The 25,451-nt window shown below is 45.8% G+C and overlaps 1 protein-coding gene across 1 annotated transcript in view; it reads left to right on the top strand.

Annotated features, from left to right (window-relative positions):
- ACADSB (acyl-CoA dehydrogenase short/branched chain) overlaps positions 1-25,451 on the top strand; it is a 226,382-nt gene that overhangs the window by 191,467 nt on the left and 9,464 nt on the right. Inside the window, exon 9 of the mRNA XM_085601734.1 lies at positions 10,343-10,480. Within this exon, the coding sequence (XP_085457860.1) occupies positions 10,343-10,480 (138 nt within the window). The remainder of the gene's footprint in view (positions 1-10,342; positions 10,481-25,451) is intronic.

Genomic DNA, 25,451 nt, shown 5'->3' with positions numbered 1-25,451 from the left:
TTACGAGCCCGTTCCCCCTCTGATTGACTACAAGTGGCAACTGCGATATTATTGGGGACATTTGCTCTATTACCTATATTTTAGGCTGGTATACACCTCTTGTGTCCTGAAGAAGACCCGATATGACTACTCACAAATAGTGTTTGATTCAGGGTCGAAACGTTGACGGTTCTCCAGTCCCCTACTAATCGGATTTCCTTGTTGATAACAAAAGACAGGACATGTGCCTTACAAGGTTTATTGTATACCCATGAGGAAATTGTGGACTTTTCAAAATAAGAATTTTGTATATATTTTGGTTTTACTTAGTAAATACGTGTATATATTGTAATTACCTACACTGTCACCTATTGCACTAAGTCACTTTATTCACTTGGTCACTGCGTCGTTTTTCAAAAATATTGTATATACAGCCTTTTCTTTCCTTGTATAGGATTTTGTTCATCTCTGAAAGAGTTGATACTCAACTTAAAACATAAAGAATACATTTCTGTATTTAAAATTGTACATTCTTGTTCGATATTGATTATTCAACTGATTTATAAATGCTGTGTTTTTTGATTTATTACGATTGAAAATTAATTGTTTCCCTATGGAACCATTGTTTATATTATGCTGATGAGGCCCAGGTTCCTCGGGTTATAGGGTTACCCCTGTTTCTTTAACTTTTGTCTCCGAGACTCTGCCAGGATAGCGTCTCTGTCCTTAAAGTTGAGAATGCGCAAGATGATGGGTCTTGGAGGCGCGCCTGGCCGCGGGCGAGGAGCAAGTGATCTATGCGCCCTCTCAATTGTAAACCAAGGGGAGAGAGAGCCCTCTGGCATTCAGGAGCGTATCCAGCGTTCCACGAAATCCGCCGTCCAGCCCTGCTCCATGTCGTCCGAAAATCCAACAAGGCGGAGGTTGTTGCGGCGGTCTCGATTCTCAGCGTCCTCAGCCCGGCGGTGCAACTCCTGCGTGCGGGATTGAAGTTGAGTCATCTGAAGCTTGACTGGTGAACGTCATCCTCCACAACAGCGACTCGAGACTCGGCCTACGTAATCCTGGCAGTGGAGTTGCGGAGGTCCTGCCGGATCAGGGTCATGTCCACGCGGACCTCCGCGATCTTCCCCTCAACCAAGGACTGAGACATATGGATCGCCTGAAGGATGGTAGAGAGGTCTGTTGCAGCCGGAGTGTCCTTGTCTGCGGGCCCACCCGTGGCCCCAGCCTCGGCGTTGGTGAAGCGATCAATCTTAGTTGGGGTGGCGGGCGTCTTGGGTACCTTGTCTCTGGCCATGGCTGCCTGTGGGCAAGGGGAAGGTAGAGTGCGGGCTCCGGGGCCAGAGCGGCCAGCAGGCAGGGGAAGGTAAGTGAGGGAAGGAGGGGGGACACAGCACGTCCAGGCCACAGCACTCCACTACATACCAAACAGCTCCGGTCCGGGGCCCTTCCGGATAGCGGGGCAGGGCTAGGTACACCGGTCCTCAGCGGGTGGGAGCAGTGTCCTCCGTATCAAGCGGAGCCGCAGTCCCTAGGTCCGCATCCAGAAGGCAGAACAGCTGGGGGCAGGGGCAGCAGAAGGCCCGGTTCAGGAGACCCTCCACAGGTACCAGCAGCACTTTCCCACCAGAGCCAAGCAGTGACGCAGTCTCAGCAGTTCGGGAGACAAGGCACCAGGGCCCGGGAGGGCGGAGCCGCAGCAGACGACCCAGGAGGGGGCAGCAGGTCACTCAACCGCAACGTCGTCGCCACATCCAGCTCACATGCAAGCCAGGTGCATGGGGGGGGGGGTCACCCACAGCCACACCAAGGCCCCCCGCCACGTCACCAGGACTCACCACGTTCCAGGGTCGCCACTCGGCGGGTCCGCGCCTCCACTAGGCCACCAGCCAGCAGTCAGGATCTCATCCCACCACCACTCCGGCACGACGGCCGGTATCACGGCGGCGCCACAGGGGGAGCCGGGCTGCCGCCGTAGATAGCGCTGGTCACAGAGAAGCCAAGGGCGAGTCGGGGGCCACCCCGCAGCCACCGCGTGGGACCAAGAGACAGACTGCCAGCAGCACCGCCACCGGGGAGGGCGCAGGAGCGACACTGCACCACCGGAGCACCCAGCCCCACAACAGGGAGCTAATCACCTTCTCAGCAGAAGAAGGGCGAGGGGGCAACGATGTCAGGTCCTCTCCTCAGCTGCGTCCCAGCCCAAGCGTCAGCATGGTCACCCCTGGGTCCCCGCACCAGTCTCCCGCCGCCCGATTCAATGGCCGAAGACAAGGGGGGGGCCCAGTGGGGGGTCAAGCACCACAAACCTCTGCCCCACGGCCCCAGGTGCGGGGGGTCTGGAGGCAGTCTATCAGCAGCGCCGTCAGTGGGAGCCCCAGGCACAGCACCGCATCACAGGAGAACAGGCCCCTCAGCCGGGGTCCATCTCTGCCACGGCGACAAGGGAGGCGGGAGCCAGTGATGAGAGGCTCCCCCGCAGGCCACATTGAGCAGCCGGCCACCAGGAGCGCCACACTCCGCACACGGAAGCAAGCTCCTGCTTCCCAAAATGACGGCCGAAGGGAGAGCAGGGCTGCGGGGAGCCCTAAGCGCCGCTACGGAGACCTTAGCCTAGGCAGGCAGGGGGAGGGGCAGCTCTACACCCGGACTCCCAGCCGCAGCGGAGTCTCTGTGACAACCAGGGCCTCACAGCATCGTCTGGATAGAAGGAAGGAGAACACTCGGCGCTCAGATCTTCACTGCACCGCATACACCAGCCGCCTCCCAGCTGCAATTCAACACCGCTGCGACAGCTCAAGCCCTGATGACAGGCTGCAGCGGGAGAGGAGGAACAGTCGCCATCTTAGCTGCGGCACCAACTGGACCGTCCGGCAATCTCCAGGAGCGCCGGAGCCCAGAATCTCGGACCAGGTAAGTGGCTGAAGTGGGGGGGCAGGTCGCAGCCCTAGATGCCCAGGAAAGCAGGCGGATCACGACGGATAGCGGAGGGGTCTGGGAGCACACTCAATGTGCGACCGCCATCTTAGCCTGCTAGGCCACGCCCCATGTGGTTTTATATTTTTCACACACAATGTTATTCATTAATGCTGTACTATATGCATTTTGCACTGCAAATGTTTTACAACAAGAGTTTAGGTGTCTGTAATCCAAAACTAGACGATATGTATTGGCTGGTTTGGAAACAGGAAACATAGAATTGTTCATTGATGATGTGCATGTTTCAATCACCCCTTGGTATTCAAGTTGATCTAAGATCTCCCTGACCTGTTTTTTAGCTTCTTGCTTAATTGGGTACTGCCTTTGTGCAGTTGGTTGATTTTTTTAACTGCATCTTATGGTGAGGTGAGTCCTCATCCCATCCTACTTGATTTTTGTATAATGCTGGGGCTTGGGCCAATGCCCATTTCCTGGCATAAGTATATTTTAAATGTACTGGAACATGGTTAGAGAAGGCTGGCATAATGATGTATTCACCATGTGGGCACTCTCTGACAAATTCTGGTGGCCAGTCCCGTTCTGCTAGAAGTATATCATAACCCTTTGGAAGTCGCTCCCAAAAGAGTGCTTTCACTTTTCTTGGTATGTCACCCTCCATCCGGAGTGTTATTTCATATAACCTTTGTGGAGAACTAACCCTGGTGTCTGCAGTTTCAACTCGAATGTCTTCAATCAGGTCCACTGTCTCCAGAAGTCCCTTCAGGTTCTGGCGAGCTATTGATACTTCTGCTGTGCTGTCCAACATTGACTGAGCTCATTCTCCGTTATTGAGTTGTGTTCTCAGAATCCTCGGCATGTCTGATCTTCAGACCTGCTACTTTCTTCTTGGAGAATTGAGGTTTTGGTTTGTTTTTCTGAACGTGTTGATCATCTTTGGACTTCACATGTTCTTCTTTTTGATCTGACTGTCCTCTTCTTTCGGATATCTGTGACGATATCTGAAAGGTACGAGAGGAACGTGTATCAGTATCTTGATACCTGTCAGGTTTTCTCAAATTATCCCTATTCAGAGGGCTCCTTTTGAGGAGACCTACCTCGGGATTGAGAATCTTTCTCTTTTGAATGTTGTTTGTTATTTCCCCACTTCTTTTTAGAAGAGATAGGATTGTTTTGAGTGAAGGCCTTTTCAGGACTTTCAGACAGTTGTGGTGCAACTGTGTAATTCTATTAAATTTTGTATCTGATTAAGTAATTCTACCTTTGACATTGCTTCAATGTCAGGATGAGGTGTATAGCCGGCTAAAATCGGCCATGTTGCTCCTGGTCTACCTAGTGGACCGAACCTGGTAATGTGATTGTAATGTTTTAGGGCGCCTTTAAACCAGAGATCATGCTCCTGGTATGTGAGTGGAATTTCAATATCCTCGAAAGGAATATAATCCTCTGGTGGTTCATCTTCTTTGTAGAAGTGAAACGTTTTAGATAGGCGCCTTTAAACCAGAGATCATGCTCCTGGTATGTGAGTGGAATTTCAATATCCTCGAAAGGAATATATTCCTCTGGTGGTTCATCTTCTTTGTAGAAGTGAAACGTTTTAGATACTGGATTTGATTCTGGGAATACTATCCATGAATAGAATACCTCTGTCTGGTGAGATTAATGTGCCTCTATCACAAAAACTGCTCTACCACCTCTTGGTGTTAGGCCATGTTTTATAAGTTTTAGAGTAATGGCTCTCCTTAAATTTGGAGCGATGATTTTTGCATTTTCATCGGTTTCAGTAAAACCTGTATAATCAAAAGCTGCTGCGACATAGTCTGGTAGAGCTCCTCCTGTTCCGGTGTTATTATCCCCGTTTAGGGACATTGTTTAATGTAAATTGCAGAGCAAGTTTCAAGGGCACAAAGGTAAGGTGCACAATATTTTGGAACACTGTATCCTTAAACGTTGAACAAACCAAACAGCTAATACATAGGATTTTTGTCCTAATCCACTATGGCGGATATTATCCCTACCCACTCCAGACGTCTTATGGAGTATTATTAGTAGGGGTCTCTGAGAAAAGCACGACTGAGTTACTTCAGTATCTAGCGTTAAATTAGTGCCTTACCAAACCGTTGGGCACCATGTAGTGTAGTTCCTATATCCCGATAGGCTCTGCGCATTGGAATAATATACACTATAGTTTTGACATAGGACTGAGGTCAGTATGTCTCTATCGAGTACATTAAACGTAATTACTTGTGTGTGCCAGCTAACTCAGAGGTGACTAGAAAACGTCTCGAATAAACAAGAAGGGATTAGTTTCTGACAACCGCATAAACATGACAACTTTGTTTCCCTTAGAATCTGAACAATCTCAGAATCGTGGAAACAATAGATAACAGTTTCACTCAGTGAATCGTGCATGCTTCTTTTCTACAGAGTTACACAGAAATAGATAGACTGGCGTTTCAATAAAAAAGGATATATTGAACAGTCTTATCTCTCATGCAAGAGATATGAACTGCTACAATCGTAAGACAGAATGCGAACTATATTATGTACAGCGTTAGCAGTAAGATAAAATAATACTGCAATAGCATGGTTTGTAGCTATGACAGATATTCATAAAAATACATACATAAATAACACAGGCTAAAATGTTAATACTCATCTGATGCTTCTAGCTAGTTCTACCCCAGTGTACCTAACCTAAGTGTAGTACGAGGTAAGAAGTAGGTGCTGTTTGTCTATTGTCTAGTTTAGCTATAGTTGCCAAAATTTGCCAAAAGTCCCTCTAGGTTCTAGTCCGCTCCATACCTTAGAATGAGTGAGGTTGGAATCTCTTTCCGAGTCTCGATCTCGAACGCCCTGCAAGGGGAATCAGAAACACTGGAGCTGGATTCTCTGCGAGGAGGATGACAGCGTCTGGTCAGTACGTCAGGCGGGACTTGACTTCCTTCCGAACTTGCCGTGGTGAGCCGCATCGTGCAAAAGTAGGCAGCCGAACCGTGGTTTGCCATGGTAAGTGAAGGTATATTTATACCTTGAAGGTGTTTAGGAATGCCAGTATTGACGTAAAAGTCGGGCAGAAGAACGTCATGAATGAACCCCTAAGGAATAGATGTTCATGCATAATAAATGAGTTCTTGGAGAAATCAATATCCAAGCAAGGGGAAGTCCTAAAGGCTTAAGAGTCTGGTTTTCCAAGAACTCGTTGTGACATAGATGAACGGATGTAGGTGGCCATGCCTGTATTTGGTTAGCATGGATAATGCCTAAATAAGGGTAGGATTTCTATGCCTAAATATGGGCAATGCGAATTGTGCCTATATAAGGATATAAATCGGGAAATCTATATACGGTATCTAAATCGACAGACAACAAGAGAAGGCGCTATTTTGTTGCATAGAGATAGCTTGCTAGTGTTTTGACAGTTGTCCTCTGATATGTGGTCAAAGACCTCAGAGTGAAAGTTGCTAGCCCATTTGGCGTAGAAAGTCGTAGAGTGCGATTGGGGGGAATTTGCCAAGATTTTATAGATCTTGGAGGCACTGTGACCCAAAAGCAGTCGCGAGGCTTGGCAAGCCACCAGAGAGGGCTGGATAATATGTTTTAACTTTGACAGCTTCACTTCGATTTTTAGGAAAGAGTAGAAATCCAAGTCAGGAAGGTTATATAGTTGTGCTAAACTTGAGAAGGTAGATGTAGATCTTTAACTTGATTAACTTTATTCTTGGCTGCCCATATGCAAGGGATAGTCCTAGCTACATCGGCATGTGTTTTAGGGTTATACCAAAGAGAAGCTAGTCTAGATTTGTGGATGGAGTCCGGCATCTTCTTGATCAAATCAAATCCTCTTTATTCGATTCAAATGAAGAATCATAAAAGTATACATTATAGTGCAAGAAAGAAATTGAATCGGAACCTAAAAAACGAGTACAGTAATAACAGACATGATTTAACATACATCAGTTAATGCTTCCTTCTGGTAAAAACAGCCCTCAAGAATCTTGCTAATACCACACATGTAAATAGATTTGGAAGGAGTTGTAAAAATAAATACGCCGGTCTGCATTGTCTAAAATTTAATTATTTCAATAGGGGCTTAATAAAAAGGATTATTAAATTGGTATAAAATTTACAGAAAAACAGTACATGAATGGTCGATTGACTAGACGTCTTATCACAGGGACAAATCTTCTTGTTTAATAGGTTTAGTGCAGTGACAGTGTCTACAAAAATTGCGGAGTTTTGAAATTTGACATTGTAATGATGGAAGCTAATTAAAAAGTGAGCAAACAGCACATTCAATCTCTACCCATCTTGGAGGATCTTGGGAGAAGCCAGCACCCACTCCGCGCTGCCAAAAGTGCTGACTGATGGAGGCTCCAGTTTGGAAGATTGCAACCCCCAAGGGCAAAACTTTGGCGAAGTGACTTGTATGAGATCCTCGCTCTTTTGTCGTTTCACAAAAATGTGAAGGTTATTATGTTGATCTCCTGAAAGAAAAAAGATAATTTTATCGATAACTCCATTTGTCAATTTTGTGTCCGCTATGTTATCATCATCTTGAATATTTGAAGCCTACCCCACCATGTAATATATTTAGGAGACCAGGATGTCAGAAGATCTTTAACTTTGGAAATAGTCTACGCCTCAGTATATTGTAGTGTTTCAGCAAGGTCCGAACAAAACCAAATTCCAAAGTATTTCAGGTCTATGGCCTGCCACTTAGGGACAGAGTCACTTAAGTGTGAGGAAAAGCATAGTGGATTTAGAGGAAGACCCTCGGTTTTATCTTTACTTAAAGTGGATTCAGACACCCTTGAAAAATCTTGGAGACGCTTGAAATCGCTATCTCAATATCTTCAGTAAAAATCAAAATGTAATGCATGTATGCTGTGGTTTTGTAAGAAGTGGAGCCGAATATAAACTCTTTTATGTCAGGGGACGAGTTAAGAAGAATAAGGGATCAATGGAGAGTAAAAATAGTAACGGGTTAGGAGGCAGTTGTGTCTTGTCCCTTGGTGAAGGCTAAAGTAGGAAGAGGCGGCACCATTAATTCTAATATTTGCTTTGGGGTTGTCATAAAGGGCCATGGCCATTTTAATAAATGAATTACCAAGATTGTGCTTCAACGCCTGTTTGGATAAAAGGCCTGGAGACTTTATAGGATGCCTTTTCGACGTCAAGGGCAAATCGCAGCAGATGGCATCGAAGATAGAATGGGCTTTTGTGATGATGCGGCAAAAAGTGCGTATATTGTCACTGGCCAGCCTGCTTTTGACTAACCCCATTTGGGAATTATGAATCATCTTAGTGATGAAGAACTCCAATCTTTTTTTCAAGAAATTTAGGCAAAGATTTTTGCCTCCATATTTAATAATGAGATTGGGCGAAAATGTTTTGGGTCTAAATGGTCTTACCCTCTTAGACTAGAACGACAATTGTGGCCTCCGAGGCTGTTCCAGTCACCTTGCCAGAGAGCGCAAAATAATTTAGGGTATTTTTAAGATGTGTAATGATAGTGACTAAATGTTTTATTAATACTAATGGAAAACCCATCACGACTAGGGACTTTCCCTGAGCGGATTGATGTTATTGTTTTAATAACTTCCTATGAGGTGAAAGGTGCATTAAGGTGTTCTCTCTCCTCGTCCGAGACTGAAGCAGTAGGCAGGGACTTTATGAATTCCAGACATTTCGATTCATCCTGTGTACTCGGATGAGTGTAGAGCTTCTCATACAACTCTCTAAACAGCCCCAGAATCTCTTCAGTTTTCACTTTCTGAGCACCAGCCTGTGCTTTATTATGTGTATTAGGGGCATGGGTGGCTCCTACGCTATGGCGGGGGAACGTCGCCCCACTTTGTTTAAGCAGTGTGAAGAAGAGAAACATAAAATGATAATAACTTTAAATTATTATCATTGTATGCTTTGTGACGTGTCCTGCTGCTTTGCGGTCGGGTGGGCAGTGCTGCCCTGCGAGCAGGGCAGTGGTGGACTGGTTTGCCCACTCCTAAGTGCTCAACGACCGTTTGGACGGCCCTCTCGGGCCGCCCAAACCAGTAATGCACACTTTTCCACTTCTCCATGCAGGCTGCATTACGGCCTGCATGGAGAACATGTCCACCACTCTAGCCCCTGGCTGAGCGCCGTATCACAGATCTCAGACCAATCACAACGCTGCATTACAGCAGTGTGATTGGCTTAGGGGAGGTATCCTGGCTGCCTGCTTCCTTTTCCTGTAGTCGAAGACAGGAGCAGCAAAGCGGGACTGGCCTTGAGTTAAGTTTTCTATCTTTATTTTGCCCCCTCCCGTGCAACACCACCTGCGCCCCCGCCCCCCCACCCTGCAGCGCCCCCTCGCGACTCCAGCGGACGCCCACCCACCTGCAAGCCATGCCGGCCAGCGGTTTACCTGCTCTATTACGAAAAAGAAGGTGTTTGAACTTTTGGGCTTGAATCAAGAGATGAGTTATCTTGCTTACTACAGTATTATACGTGTATTTTAGTTATTTTAATGTCCTTCAAAAAGGTTTTGTCACCCAAATGTCGAAATTCTTTGTCCTTTCTTTTAATGTCACTGCCTAGGAACTGCATGGATTCTTTGATGTCACGTTTTTTCTTTGCCATACATTTAATCATTTGACCCCTCATGACGTATTTAAACGTGTCCCAAAGGGTTACGCGGGAAGAGACCGAATTTTCCTTGTCCCTAAAGAAAAGATCCATTTCCTTCTTTAGATCCACAGCCTCTGTCTCATTATCAAGGATATCCAAATTTAAGCGCCATATTCTATTTTCTCTTTTATTTGGCTGATTTAGAATAGAAAATGAAATTGCAGAATGATCCCAAACGAAGATGGGGTACATTATAGAGGCAGAAGCAGCTTCAAGAAGTGAGGCATCAACCAGGAGATAATATATACAGGAGAAGCTTTAATGGGGCGGCGAAAAGATTATTTTAATTTACTTTCATATGTTAAGTTAGTGTTTTAATTTAGTTGTGTCAGAGAGTCAATACAATGTCTGTAAATGAACGAATGATTGCATGACTGGAAAGATGAGTGACAGAGTACACGTATGATGACTTACTGACTGCCTAAACCAATCAATGATTAAAAAGGCACATTTATTCATAAGCAAGACCTCTGGTCATAGCCAGTGCTTTTTGTCTTCATATGTTTGTGTGGGTATGCTTGTCTTACATTTGTGTTATTCAGTTAATTTTTATTTGTGCTCTTAGTTGTAACCTGTTTTAGCTTGTATATATGTTGGTGGTTATTCAAAAATGTATATATTTATTTTTTTGCTCTTCTTGTGGCTGGAGATTGCAGGTACTTAAACCGTATAATCCCATTTTTTTCTCAGTCTGTTGCAGGGTATGATGTCACAGGTTGTCATAGTAATTCTTTCTTTCTCTCTTTGGCAGGGCATGCAGCATCAGATAGCCCATGTTGCTACACAGATAGAGGCAGCCCGACTTTTAACTTACAATGCAGCGCGGCTCCGGGAAGCTGGACGGCCATTCATTAAGCAGGCTTGCATAGCCAAATATCATGCATCAGAGGTAATGACTGGAGAAAAGGAATTATCTTGAACAACTCCACAATTTCTTCACAAACCTTAATCAGCAGCTGTCCATATGGGACATATTGAACCCACGACGTTACTGATAAACATGCTCAAAGAAAACAGTTGCCCCTGTAGCAGTGGTCCTTCAATTCATTTTTATCTTCTTTTGAATCGCATAGTTTGATTCTAGGTTTCCCTTGTATTGGTTCAAAAATAACTGTGTACTAATTTATCAATGGTGCCTAGATTTTTAATTCCGCAAATATTGCTCCTTCCATCTGCTTTCATTTTTCGATCCAATCAGAATTGGTGACAGAATGTCATGACAAGCTGGCTAGGAAGTTAGGCTTGTTAGTAGATTTATGGAAAATACAATCACTTCTGATGCAGAGCGGTTTCACATGCAGCATTGGTTCTCCTCTACCAACCACTGAGACTCTAGGCAAAAGGGTACTAACAATTGATAGCCATTTCTCAAAAGGTTGCTAAGATTTGCTTAACCTACATCAAGAGTTGCATAGCTCACCTGTGAAGCTGCCTCACATCCAATGCTGTAGTAATAATTAATGAAGTGGTGAAAAAACATACGTAGTATGTGGTAGCATTTCCAAATTCTGGTACAACACTGTTTCCCAATAGTGCTGCAGGGGTATCCTTACACATTCTGAAATGTACAGCACGGATGGTAGTTTCCTGGTAATAAACCATGATGTAAGTAGCAATTCACATGACTAATGATTGCTTTGCAGGAGCGATAGGTGAAACATACCAAAAGGTGCAATATGAATTTAGTGTAATTTTATCAGGCTTAGAGCATTTGGCACTCAGCGCATGAAAAAACTGATCGGTTTGGAAAACAGCAGAGAAGGAAATTGTCCAGTTGAGATGGAATTCTGAAACCACTTTAGACTGCAATTGTAATTGAGACCTAAGAACAACTTTCCTTTAAGAGCAAAGTATCCTTCTGAAAGACTTAAAATGGCATTCAAGGATGAAGCTACGATGAAGAAATATTTACTCAAATATTATATGTTTGAAGAGCACATTTCCATATGCCAGATATTTTTGTTTACCTACTGCTACATTAGGCTAGAAGAAATGTTTGTCGGTAAAGTGTGTACAAAAGCCATAAAGGAATTGAAGAGTAAAGGTCCCAAGCTAGACGCCAAATTCACAGTCTGTTGCATTAACGTGTGTATCTTGAGACTTTTCTCAGCCCTTTGAATGTCTTAGCACCAAGATTTCAAACGATAGTCTGGCTTGTGAAGTCTCACATATCTTCATTACATGGGGGGATGTCTGGATTTTTGGACATGTCTTGAGAACTGGAGTAAAATCTAAATGGTATCAGATCTTGGTTGCTTGGCTTGTTTGAACTGCTGAACTATTTTGTTTATTAAGAAATGTTTTAGAAGCACTGCACAAAGAGTGGCCTCTTTCTCTATTGTCTGCGGATCGAGTTTCCATTCGGTAGACCTTTGAATCTCATTTTCTGGTTCTACTCCATTATCCTATAAGCCCTAGAACATGATTGGCAGGAAAAAAATCTTGTGCTAAAGTGTCAGTGTGTAAAAGATCTAGTTGTAGCCACCAGAAATGTGTTCCTGCTTTGGAGGATCTGAAAAGCTCTTCAGTCTCTCTGTTGATGCATAGGCCGTTGAGTGACATGGTCTCCGTTCAATGCCCCATAGTTTGCAGACATGCAGGTTATATGTGACGCAGGCATCCTTGATCGAAGAATGACGGCACTTCAAGACCGTCTCCAACCCACCCAGTGCGTACACATCAAATTATCTCACAAACATAAGAGTTGTATTAAAAATAAACATAATTGCAAACAAACAACTAATTAGAAAATTATTATCTGCTAAATGAGGTGCTTTGGCACTATTTGTTTAGGCTGAAAACAACACCAAAATGATCTAATTGCACAAAAGAGGCTGTTTTCCCACCTGTCATGGCTAGAGGTCTGGTACCGCACTGAACTCCGAAAATCATCCTTGACTCCCCAATGCACTTCAGTGTCCACTGCAGGAGGATATTCCTACTGGCCAGTCATTCTGATAAATCCATTGAAACATCACAAAGTCCTGCATCTCCGCCTCCCAGACGAATACTTTAGGGCTTCTATTGCTAGAGTAGCAACGTGTCCCAGTGGGGCATGTGCTGCAATTAGGCATTTGCCTATAAATCCGTTGTGCTGCGCAGGAGGGTAGCAATATCTCCCAGATGTCATGAGCTGCTCATCCATAGAGGAGGCACTTGGTTATAGGGGCCGCCTCCTTCAAGTGAGGAAGACTGAATGCCTTTAATCACCCCTTTCCTGCTGTGGCTTCCATTTTTTGCACCTAGAGGAGGGTGCAGTTTCCAGCTCAAATGGCAGCTAAGAACAGGAACAAAGAAGTGTTAGTGTTGTCCAAGTGAACGGACAGATCCGCCAGGAGCAAACAGAAGCTGGACGCCTCAGCAGCTTACTGAAGTGAGCCATTCACCTAGTAGCTTGGGTTGTATACTGTACGCACTCAGTGATACTTTTGCACATTTGTCAGGGATTGACACTACACTTCCCAGTCAGAGATGGACATGAACATCTCCACTACACCATCAGGTGGCCTGGTGTCTCGTGCCAAGTTAAGGAAGATGAGAGCCCACACCATTCACAAGCTGCTCAGTGATTTTTAGGGCATAATTGCACAAACCATACCACATGTCCACAACTGTCAAAGCAGTAAATCGGATGTGGGGAGGACAGGGCAGAACCATCTCTTCTCTTACTGAACAGCACGAGGATGGCTTTGTCAGCACTGGTTTTCATACTAGTAAATCCTGTTCGAGTACACCCTTCTAGAGCTGAATCTCATCTCTTACCAGTAGTGGCTGGAGTCAGGGGTATGTGGTGGGGCGTGGTGGGGTTCGGGGGTCTGTGACAATAAAAACAAGCATTGGCATAGCCAATAGGTCTCGCCTTTGGGACCTTATAAGTGTTTAGCCATGCAACAGTTGCATAACTAAACACTTATAAGGTCCCAAAAGCGAGACCTATTGGCTATGCCAATGCTTGTTTTAACTGCTGCAATCTATTGAAGCCTCACGGAGAGCATCAAAGCGGCCGCAAAAGTGATTGCGATCGCGATCAAACATCAAAGCGGCCACGAAAGTGAAACTAATCGCTCTAAAGAGCGACGCCCGCGCACTTGCACTGTAGCTTTAGGCTGGCCTGGTAGCACTTTTTGGAGCCCTCACAAAATGACTCGTCTGATCCAGCGCATGCGCTGTGTCAGGCGAGACCTAACAAAAACGAACCTGCTGCTCTTCTGCTCGCCGCTCTTCTGCTTCTCAGACTGGGCACAGGCTGAAGCTCCAACCCAGACGCTGCTCTCATGCCCATGAGAGCAGTGTCAGGATTGGGCAGAGTAGGCTTGTTTTGTGCTTCATTGGGAGCTGGGAGCCTGTGCCTGCTGGTCTCTCCACCCAGCACAGCTGGGTTGGAGAGATGTCAGTGCGCATGACGGTTTGGCCGTCCTAAGACGGCTGGCCAAACCGTCATGCATACTGACAGCAGTGCCCCCCACTCCTATTCCCCCTGCTGCAGTGTTGTGGCCCTTCCCCAAGCCTTAGCCGCAGGGCGAAAAACAAAATGATCTACATTTTAAACATTTAATTTTTCGTTTGCCTCTATGCTCCACCGCCATAGAGGAGGAGCTGCCACTGGGCTCTTACCAGCGGAGATCCATCCTCTACAATTTTCCTCCACGCTTTGCACTTCTCACCCTGAAACGCTGGTTCCTCGATAACTTGTCAATTCACACATATGCATCATATATACCGCCTGGAAAGATTCTTTGAAGAGATAGCAGAAAAGTAAATGGATGTTGTGTTGCAAGCAGGTCTTGGATAAAACGATCAATTGTCTGGTGTCTTCAGTAGATTGCATCATGCCCGTCACAGCAGGCTCGGGAATTTCTACTGTTGCAGATATCCGTCACATCACTGTCTTTTTGTGAGGAAAGAAGCTGCGATGGAGCTTAAGCTGGCTCTCGGGTGAGACCTCGGATCCTCAGTGCTGCACATAGGGTTTGAATCTGGAATATGCTGTGCCATTGAGCTCCTTGCTTGGGACACAGGCTTTCTGTGTGTTCTATTTCTCTCAGGAGTGCCTTTAAGCTTCAGGTATTGCCGGTCATTGAACGTTATTTTTCACCCACGCTTCACTCTCTTCCAGCCTAATCTGTTAAAACCTTACCTTGAACAAACTAATTGTTTTTGAAGCCATCCTTTCTTTCACACCTGGTGAACTTCAGCATAGGTAGCTGTTGCCAGGTGTATTTTTTCTGCAGCCTCATTCATAAGAACCCTGTTCTGAGGGACCTCACATTCCATCCATGGATGCAGGCGGGAGATTGCTCACTGACATCTGCTTTGATGCTCAGGTCACATTGCCATATGTCAGCAAGGGCACCTCTGCCTTCCATCTTTGTGAGGTTGCCAAATAAACTACCACTTCATTGTGTAACCTTAATACCTGTTGCTTACAGTGCTTCGAAATGGTAGATGTGCAGTAAGACGCACTGTATATTGAAACACGTCGTTGGCAGTAAGTGTTGGTGTTCGGTGAGCCGAGCTGCAAGGCAGTTGAGGGTGCTGCTGCTGTCTTGTGTGGCCTGCCCTCCACAAACGGTCACCCTTTCCCGGTATATTATTCGGTGATATTGCTAAGCCAGTGTCCAAGGAGGGCGAGCAGGGCAGTAGAGTACTAATATTTGCTTCCTGCTGATCAAGTTGTTCTTGGCCTTGTCTCCCTTTTTCTCAACAACCCTGCAGCCTCCCTCGCTTGAACATGCTGTGACCCCACGGGTTCATGTGAGGACTAGGGACACATGAGGTGCACCCATTGGCTGCACAGGGGAGCTGATGCTGCCACAGGAAGGCAGCTAGCTTGAGTGAGGAGAACCTTTTTAAAACGGTGGATTTAGCACCTTGGGAGAGCAACTTTCGTCCTCATGACCCCCTGTCCAGCTTGGGTTCCATCTGATTGTGAGAGAGCAAGGACTAGGAGTACCTGAATCCGCATGAAGGACCTTTATGTTTTCTAACTTTTGTTTGATCAACATGCATGTTTTCAGAGGCACTTTGCAGAGTTGGGTACATCATGATCAACAGATTAAAGGGCGAGTGAACAAAACACATATACCCTTTAGAATCCCTGCAATAGAAAGACAGCTCTCACTAGGACAGAGCTTGCTAATGTCATACCAAAGAATATCTCACTACTGCAGACTTCATGTATGTAGAACACACCTCACTAGTGCAGTACTCTGTAGACACCACCTAGCTGGAGCTTTTTATGGAGAGCGTACACACGTGCTAAATTCAGCACGCTAGCACTGATTCCACTCGGTACTCAGTTGTAGGTCACTAAAGCAGAACTCCCTAATCCTGGACTCAGTATTGCAGGACCAATTAAGGTAATATAGAGTCGGAACTCGCCTAGTGCCCAGCTCACTAAGACAAAAGTTGGTCGAAGCTCACTGGTGCTCACTCACTCTAGGTTAACTAGTGTAAACGTACCAGGATATTGCTGAGTCATGGATCACTAGTGCAAGGCTCACTGATGCCCAGCTTTTTGAGGCAATGCAGGATTTACACTCACAGGAACAGGATTTGCTAAGTTGAAGCTCAGTAGAGCAGGCCTGTGTAAGGTTTTAGTGACGTCATCATTACAACCCTGCTGTACAGTTGCAAAAGCAACCGTATATTCCACAGTTACTGGCCAGTGACCACTGATCGACCCAAAGCCCCAAGAAGAGGCCTTTCCAAGCACCATAGTTTCTAATGCACGTGCTACGCGCCACATTTTGTTCTTGCTCCTCTAGGTAGCAAAACACTGGATCAGTTACTGGACAGGCGCAAACCCCACGCATCTGTTGTCAACTCGAGATGGCGGGACTTTGCTTGCAGTCTTCTGTTAGGTGCGTCTTCCAAATATCATGGCCACAAATAAGTGTCGATACCTTATCAGTTTTTCTAGGGGCTCGCTGAGAAGATCAGTCATTCGTTCTCTTGTGGCACAGTTCAGATTGGTTGCTCCACATCAATGTGCTTGAGCTGAAAAAGATTTTCTGGCCCTCAAAGCCTTTCTTACACTAAGTCACGGAGTGGAAAGGACTGACCCGAATAACAGTAAGTCCCTTTACTGTAAACTTTCTTGGCTGGAATTAGAAACCTGGAGGAATCCAATGCATGTTATGAAGGTCTGCCAAATTGTGAGCATATAACAATCAGAGAACGTAAAACCTGAGCACGCACTTTCCTTCCTTCCACCGTGGGTGGGAATTCCAAATAGAACTTCTTAACTGCATCTTTGACATTTCTCTGCGCCAACATATCAGTGCTTATGTAACGTTCCAGAACTAGCGGTAGAAGAGGCTCGCTTCCAGGTGAGACAACTCCTCGATTCTTACGAATAGCTAGGTGTTCATTTCAAGAGGAAAGTTCTTGTAAGCTTTTCAACCAACCCCTCTGAAAATGAGCGATTGGCTGGCCTTAGCTTGGTCTCGCCCAGGCAGATTCATAGGCCTCCTATTTCATCAGAGGGCACATATTCACCACCACCGGAGGGAGATATTCTGTTCGAGGAAGGATGATGGGCTATGCATACCTCCCTACCAGTGCTTAGTTTCTGGTTCCTCTTCTTCTCCCCTCATGTGTTTGTCTTTTCTGGGAAGCATGCACCAAGTACCCCTTCCTTTTAAAGTCTTTATCCACTTCCTTCGTTGCTAGAGCTACCTTTTTCTTTACAAACATATTTTGACGTTTGTTTTGTAACTGTCCTCCTCCATCGCTTTTACCCACCCTGCCTGCTTTTCACCCACCACTCGCCTACTGGTCGGTGTTTCACTCCCCCTCCTCCCTTGTTTCTACCACCTCGTCTGCCCGCCGCTGCTGTTGTAACCCACCCCTTACACGAAAGTGCTGCTGGTTTTGGAACCTAATCTAGTGGTGTGTTTTTCACAACAGCAGTCTTGCAAGTGTGCACTTAACACCCTCACACTGCCACGGCCCAGCTTGAAGTGGCAGTTATTTAATGTTCTGGCAAATTAGTATTTTAAACTACACCTAATTGCTATCATATTTTCCAGATTTTGTGAACTAAGGCATAGTGATAACCAAACGTTTGCCCAGGTTCGTGGGTCCACTGATTTGCTCAAGACCACACAGTGTGATAAAGTGGAGAAGCCCGAAGGCAAACATTAGAATGCAATATAGCCACAATACCACACTTCCTTTGTTATGGTTGTCATTATTAGTGATAACTTGGAAAGGACTAGTAATTCCCCGCCCGTCCCTGCTACCCCTCGATCCCTTGCTAAAGCCCACTGGAGAAGTGTGTGTTTTATGTGGAATAGTGAATGATCCAGTGGCGGCTGGTGATCTTTAAAAGTGGTGAGGTGTTGTTATTGTTATATGCATTTGTAGCGCGCTCTGCTACTCCAGAGAGTGTCCCGGTGCGAAACCTGAGAGGATCATATGCCAGAGTTTTAAAACAAGGTTTTCAGCTTTTTCTTAAAGGTCCGGGAATCTTGGATGCTGTGAAGAGCCAATGGCAATGCGTTCCACGCCAAAGTGGCTTTCCGGACAAGGGCGCATCCACCAAGCCTTTGACAAAAGAACCGGGGGATCTGAGCCAGTAATTGGGAGGAGGAACGCAGCTGGCTCGCAGGGACATAAAAGGAGAACCTCTTTTGTAGATAACTGGGCCCCCGGCCATACAGGGCACTGTGGGCGATCGACAGGATTTTAAATTTAATCCGCGCCTCCATAGGAAGCCAATGCAGGTAGCGCAGATGGAGGTGCACACTACTCCTTCTGGGGAGAGCCAAAAGGAGGCGGGCCGTTGAGTTCTGCACCACCTGAAGCTTGTTCAACAGATAGCCAGGGGTCCCGACATACAGCGCATTAGCGTAGTCCAGGCGAGAGAGAATCAGAGCCCGAACCAATGAGCTGCTTCTTGACGGGTTCTCTCATTCTCACACTTTCTTGCACTAAGGACCCCATTTACAAAGATTTGGCATAGGGCAGCACCGCAAGTGCTGCCCTTCTCCAAATTGAAAGGGCAGGAATGCACCGTATCTGTGAGACATGATGCTTTCCTGTCTGTTCAGCCAGCGCTGGCGCACAATTTGGTGCCTAGCCAACATAGGCACCCTTGTTCTATGTTGTTTGAGGGTTGTTTTTGTGCAGGAAGGTGTTCCTTCCTGCAAAAAAACAATCCACGGAGGCGTTGTCTTGAGTAATGAAAACATTTCTTTTTGTTACGCCTGCTCCGGGTAGGCGTAAGGCTTTGGCGCTGCCTCAGGTTTACGTGACTTTGTGAATTTTGGGCAGATTTTAAATCCATGGGTGTTGTGTGGGAACACCCAATGCAATGCTTTGGAACACCTCCTTGCCACAGAGTAAGGCATGCAGAGCTTTGTGCTGCCATGTCTTACTCCATATTTATTAGGCTACGCAAAACCACGCAGGGTGGCTTTGCGTAACCTTATAGATATTATTGAGAGGCCTGCACTGCCAGAGCGCCTAAAAAGAGATGCTCCTGCGGGCCAGGCCTCTTGTAAATAACCCCCTGTCTCACTTTGAATCACTTAGTCTTACTCTGTCTCACTGATTCACACAGTCTCACTCTTTCTACTCTGACCCGCTCTGTCTCGCTCAGTCCCACTTGCTCAGTCTTACTGTGACTCACACACAGTAACACTCAGTTACACTCACTATCATTCTCCCTCACTCACATTCTCACACGTACTCGTCCTTCCTGTCACTCATTCTCACTCACTCCGACTTACTACTTCACTGACTCTCTCACTTTAACTCACACACATAGTCGCACAGACACGCTCACAGTGCTGGAATGGCGCAGGCACCTTCATGCACCTGTATCTGCAATCAATGTCACTAGCCGCCACAGTTTGTTGCTGGACCCGAAGCTGGTCTGCATTTTATTTTGATTGTATCAAGAGTGAATACTCTTGACACAATAAAAATGAACCACAAAACAAGGAGGATGTAGTGTAGCTGTTTAGCCCATAAAAGAGAGCCACCACTGGTCCAGGGACACCCATCCATCAAACCAATCCATTCACTCAATCATCCATCCTTTCAATTATCCGTCCATCCTTCTGCCTATCCATCTACCTTTTTGCTCCATCTATCCATCCTTTCACTCCATCCATCCATCATCCTTCCTTTGGCTCATCCATCTGTACACCCTTTCACTAGGCCATCCATCCTTACACCCACCCATCCACTCTTTGTCCCATCCATCCATCCATCCATCCATCCATCCATCCATCCATCCATCCATCCATCCATCCATCCATCCATCCATTCATTTACCCTTTCACTCAGCCATATATCCTTTCATCTACCTTCTCTTTCACTCATCAATCAATTGTTTTACTTATCCACCTTTACATACACCATTTCACTCATCCATCCATATTTTCACTCCATCTATTCATCCCTCATCCATCCTTTCACTCATTCTTCCTTCCTTTCTCTCTTCGTCCATCGATCCATCCTTTCACTTCTCCATCCATTCACCCTTTCACCTATCCATCCATCCTCAATTTCACTCATACATCCTCTCTCCCTTTCACTCTTCCATTCTCACTTCCATCCGTTCACTCATTCATTCATCCGTGCATCTATCCATCCATCCATCCACCCACCCACCCACCCACCCACCCATCCTTCCTTTCACTCGCTCACTCACCCTTCTTAGTTCATTATGCACATTTGTCTACCAAGCTGCAGACAGAAGAGGTCCGTCAAGAACCCCACTCCCTCTGTAGCTGCTAAAGCAACGAGGGGGGGACGATGCCCCTGATGCAGAGGCTTAACTGCACATTTACCTCTTAGCTACTCATGCAATTGTTGTCTGCATCTGGTTCCTTTCTTCTCTTTGGCTTCTAGAGAGTCCAGATAAGGAGCTCTGTGTTCAGCTCCGTAATGTGTTTCTCAAAGTGAAACCAAATCCAGTACTAAACACATTAGTGCCAGGAGAGCACCCCCCCCCCCCTGCACCCCTCCCACAACCTGCTCCTCTGTGATAATCAAAAAATGGTTGCTTCCCACTCCCTGATTGGCCTGCCCCACCCCCCAGCCATTGAAGTGCATGGAGGTGGCAGGGTAATGCCCCTTTTGCCCATGAACACCAGTTGGCCCTGGAATGATCAGTGATTTTAGAGAAATTTTCCGAATATCATAACCTTGAGCTAACTAGTACTTTGCATGTGTTGAAACACAGATTAACAAAATGCAATTGGGCTTAGAATGTTTAATAAATATTCAAATAAATGCCATTGATGTTCATTATATTAACACTTTGCTCATACCTGCTTGAGTGTTCATGTTTGTATATGAATATATCTGTGTGTGCATTTATATTACTTGTCCGGTTCATTAAAAGGGGCTGCCGTGAAATTAACCGTTAAGGAACGAGAGGAAAAACTAGGGGTATCTTTTTTTTTTTTTTTTTTTTTTTTTACTGAAAAACTCCCCAGCAGGAAATATTTGGAGCTATATTTGATTTTCTCCTCTGCATGACCTGCTAAAATCACTGGTGAGGCTGCTTATCACTGGGGCTGTCCTAGAATCCAATACCAGATTAGGGTCCAAGCTGTTTAGTAAATAGAGCTTTTCTGTATAAATGTTGCTTTCAACAATAGTGAAGCATGCCAATCCAGAGGCGGCTCCTGCGTTAAGGCGGAGGAGCATCGCCCCACTGCTTTTAAAGCAGTGAAAACCAAAAAATAAAATGATAATAACTTAGTTATTATCATTTTATTTTTGGTAGCTGCTATTATTTTATTTTTGGTAGCTGCAGGGCTGGGCTAGGGCGGGGAGGCTGGGGTCTCAGGAGTAGGAGTGGTTTGCACTCCCTAAGTGTGCATGGCAGTTTGGCCAGCTGTCTTGGGTCGGCCAAACAGTTTGGCGCACTTTGCATGTTCCCTACCAGGCTGCATTACACACCGTGGTGAGGAACTTGCCCAGACTCCCATTCCCCGTCTGAGCACCAAACTATGGCGCTCAAATCAATCACAACGCTGCCCGCCACCCCTGTTCCCTGCCAGCCACCACTGGTCAATACCAGAGTAGGACTCTGTCGGATCATCTGAGGCCTGTAAAATGTTTGGGCGCCAGAAACATATGAAAATGAATGGCTCGTGCTTTGCTGTGTGTGGTTTGCACTGAGCTACTCACCTGCTTGGAGGATATTGGAAAGGCTAGGGGCGTCCGTGTGGTATGCTTACACCACTATTCCATGTTATGCACTCTTTGTGCAGAGGCAGAAGCTTGCTGTCTTTTCCTGGCCGAGATCCCTCTCTTGTAAGTATTAGCGCAGTGTGTACCACAATGCCAAAATTAACTAACCTGCGTCAGCACAGAGCAAGTTTTTGTCATACACTTAGTAAAGTGCAACGATATTGCATGGATGCAGATTTACAAAGAAAAACCAAGTTGTACGGTAGTCCTTCCCCTTAACCATTACCCATGTTTCCCACAACATCATTGTTTTTCACTGACCCCCCCACCCCCCCTACCCACCGTTGTTGTCAGTTAACCCCCCCCTCCCCCCGCCTTTCTGCTTTCAGATGTGTTCAGGCACATTCTCCCTCTCTCCAATGTATTTCCTCACTCTCCCCTCATGTTGGTTGAACCCCCGCAAGCCCCTCCTGTGCTGTCTTTTTTACAGAGATCACAGCAGAGTAGGCTGCTGTGCAACATGGCTTAAAGGGAGAAAAAACCCTACGGTACGGTCAGTGATTCATTACATTAAGCCATTTTGCACAGCGGCCCCCACTTCTGTGCAACATGTAAAAAAACATTGAAAATGCCAATCGATTTTGCATAGGCGAAACCTATTGGCTTCGCCAATGCTTGTACTTTCTTACCTCTTTGTCATGCTATCCTTTAAAATGAACATTTACTTTTTCCATTAAAACATTGTATTAATGTTTTCATCAGGCTAACTTCATTTTAGGAATTCTTGAAATGAAGGATTACTGATATGGGGTTTTGCCAAGGAATAGTAACCTGCTCACCTTCCTAAATCAGGTGGATATCTGTAACCCCAAACTGCTGGCTATTGGGGCCTACATAAACAGGTCTGTGTACTTCTCCACTGTCACTCAGCTGCAGGCCTTGTGTACCACTATCCTCCAGCCAAGTGCACCAGAGGGTCTTGTCCGAAGTTAAATTTGCCCAGACTCTGCACAAACCCTTTCTTTTTGGCTTTTCAAGCTTATAGCGGATCCCTATTGACAATTTATTCTTTCGATCAACTGCTACTGTTCTACACTGGTGGAAACACTATCAATTTAGTACTTGGATGAAGACTGTAATGACATTTTAAGGAACTATGATCGGGGGATTGGAAAGGCATGCTGGAAATGTGGCTATTTTAAGATTCTAAACAAACCGCACTTTTTTTTGTGCTAGGTTGCCAAATTCAAAACGGTCATCTAATTCTTCAATCATGCTGGCTTGCACATCAACTAACCTGAAGAGAGATACCGGTGTTGAAGCACATGTATAGAGATTTTACATCACCAGTGGGAGGTTTAAATATATTCCATACAGGAAATTCCCAATTGCAATTGGGGGAAACCGGACACTAAATTCAAGGACATATGCCTCGTGTAAAACCCACAAACAGCTTGAAACCTTGCACCTATAATCACGGAAAAACGTGCTCCTCATTGGGGAAGGGAGAACCATAATGAAAGTTATGAGTATTCTTAAAATACTCTGTCACCTCCAGCTGCTTCAACACCCTCTGCATCCTCCGTAAGACCTTCAAGTGGATCCCCCCGAGACATGGAAGACAGTCACCCACGCCCTCATCACCAGCAGACTGGACTACGGAAACGCCCTCTACGTCGATATCCAACAAGTCTCTACAACGCAGGCTCCAGACTATCCAGAACACCGCCGCCAGACTCATCCTAGGGATCCCTCGACACGAACACATCAGCCAACACCTACGTAAGCTCCACTGGCTTCCATCGAGAAAAGAGTCACCTTCAAGATTCTCACCTACGCCTACAAGCCTACACAGCACCGGACCCCAATACTTCAATGACAGTCACCCTCCACCTACCCAAACGAGACCACAGCTCCACCAACCTCCTCCTCGCCAAAACCCCACGCATCGGCAGAGCAGGGGGTAGATCCTTCTCCTACATCGCAGCCAAGACCTGGAATAAGTTCCCCACCGACATCAGATGGGTCCCCTCCCTGAACACCTTCAGGAAGGCACTGAAGACCTGGCTGTTTTACTGAATTGAACCTGCTGATTCACCCCGACTAACCCCCCCCCCCCCACCCCAGCGCCTTGAGACCCTCACGGGTGAGTAGTGTGCTTATAATCCCCGATTGATTGATTCAAGTGTTTGATAGGCTGAGACTAGAATTTACCATGTGGATTATATCTCCAGCATGCAGACCAAGATTGCATGTAAAGGAGTCGTACACCTCCAGCAGCAGTTACAACTTCCAATTTCAATACTTTTAATCCAAGTCTAGTGTCTCCCCAAACAAATGATTTAATTTTCCCCTCATCTAATCACAGCAAAAACATCTGCTAAGAATTGTGCAACCATTATTTTAATTATTTGGATTCTGCCTCAGTAATTTAGACCATGCTGAGAAGTTGTATGATGTTTTCTCTATTAATTGTGTTTTTTATGGTCTTGTTCTCCAGTCACCTATTAAATTATACCTAAGTATTTCAGATGGGTTTGCATTCATTGGTAGGGTACTCCTCCATTGTAGGCCTACATCTTGAACATAGCAGGAAGTAATACTTTGCATTTAGATTTAATAAACCTGTAAGCAGGGAATTGTGAGAAGGAGAATATCAGAAACATAATTATTCTAATGGAGCGTTTAGAGTATGATAATGTCATTAAGATATCATCGGCATAAAACACTCGCATTTGTTTACCTACCTGTGGAGGTATGCCATTCTCAGCATGATACTCGTTGCAGACAGGAGAAGGGACAGCTTCTTAATCGTGCAATGCGCATGGGATACACCCAAATTGCATTTATTGGCATTTGATTAAAACATTTTGTTTAAAATAACGCTGTCTCATGAACAGGAGTGGTGCTCAGAGACAAACAGTATTTCAAAATGTTGTCAAACGCACACCTTCCTCTCCCACACCCACCTACCGGGAATGGTGCTAGCAGCAGTTTATAGGAGTGAATCAGGGAGGATGCTGATACTTACTCCTTACAGTCCAGCTCGAACCTTTCTGAAGGATACTTCTGCCCGTGGATTCCTCACCTTCTGAATACCCCCTGCACCAGCATTCTGTGGAAATTGTTTCCTAGCTCTCCCACGTCGACGAGGACGTCCTAATAGCACGGCTGCGCTCGCGACTCCGAATGACGTCATCGGAGCCATAAGAAGACCTAGTCGGCGTGCTGACGTCAGTTCCCTTTTTTCCGCACCGTCGACGCGTAACAGTTTTTCTAGGGGCTCTCCATTTTCTATAGCGAAAACTGTGTATCCTCGACGATTTTTAATGGCTACTTCTAGGAAGTCTGAGTTTAAACCCTGCAGAGAGTGTGGCAGTCACATGTCGATCACTGACCCACATGATGATTGCCTCTGGTGCTTATTGTTGGAACACAACGCCGATGAATCCGAAGGCCATTAAGGAGCGTGAGGCTAAGCTGTTTATAGCCAGAGCCAAGAAGGAGAAGAGGGGTCGTAAAAGAACAAAGTCGTTGTCTTCTCATACTTCAAAGTCAAGAAAACATAAGAAGTCTAAGAGGAGACTTGGCTCTTGGCGCCGTTCCTCGAAGGTCTGGGCTTCGAGGTTGAGGTCGCCTTCTCCAGCTAAGTGACTTTGAAGACAGGACTTTGTTTCACCTTCTCCAACTCCATCTCCACG

The sequence above is a fragment of the Triturus cristatus genome, chromosome 1_2 (genome assembly GCF_964204655.1).
Source record: "Triturus cristatus chromosome 1_2, aTriCri1.1, whole genome shotgun sequence".
Classification (NCBI taxonomy): Eukaryota; Metazoa; Chordata; class Amphibia; order Caudata; family Salamandridae; genus Triturus; species Triturus cristatus.
This window is presented reverse-complemented; position numbering and strand designations above follow the sequence as displayed.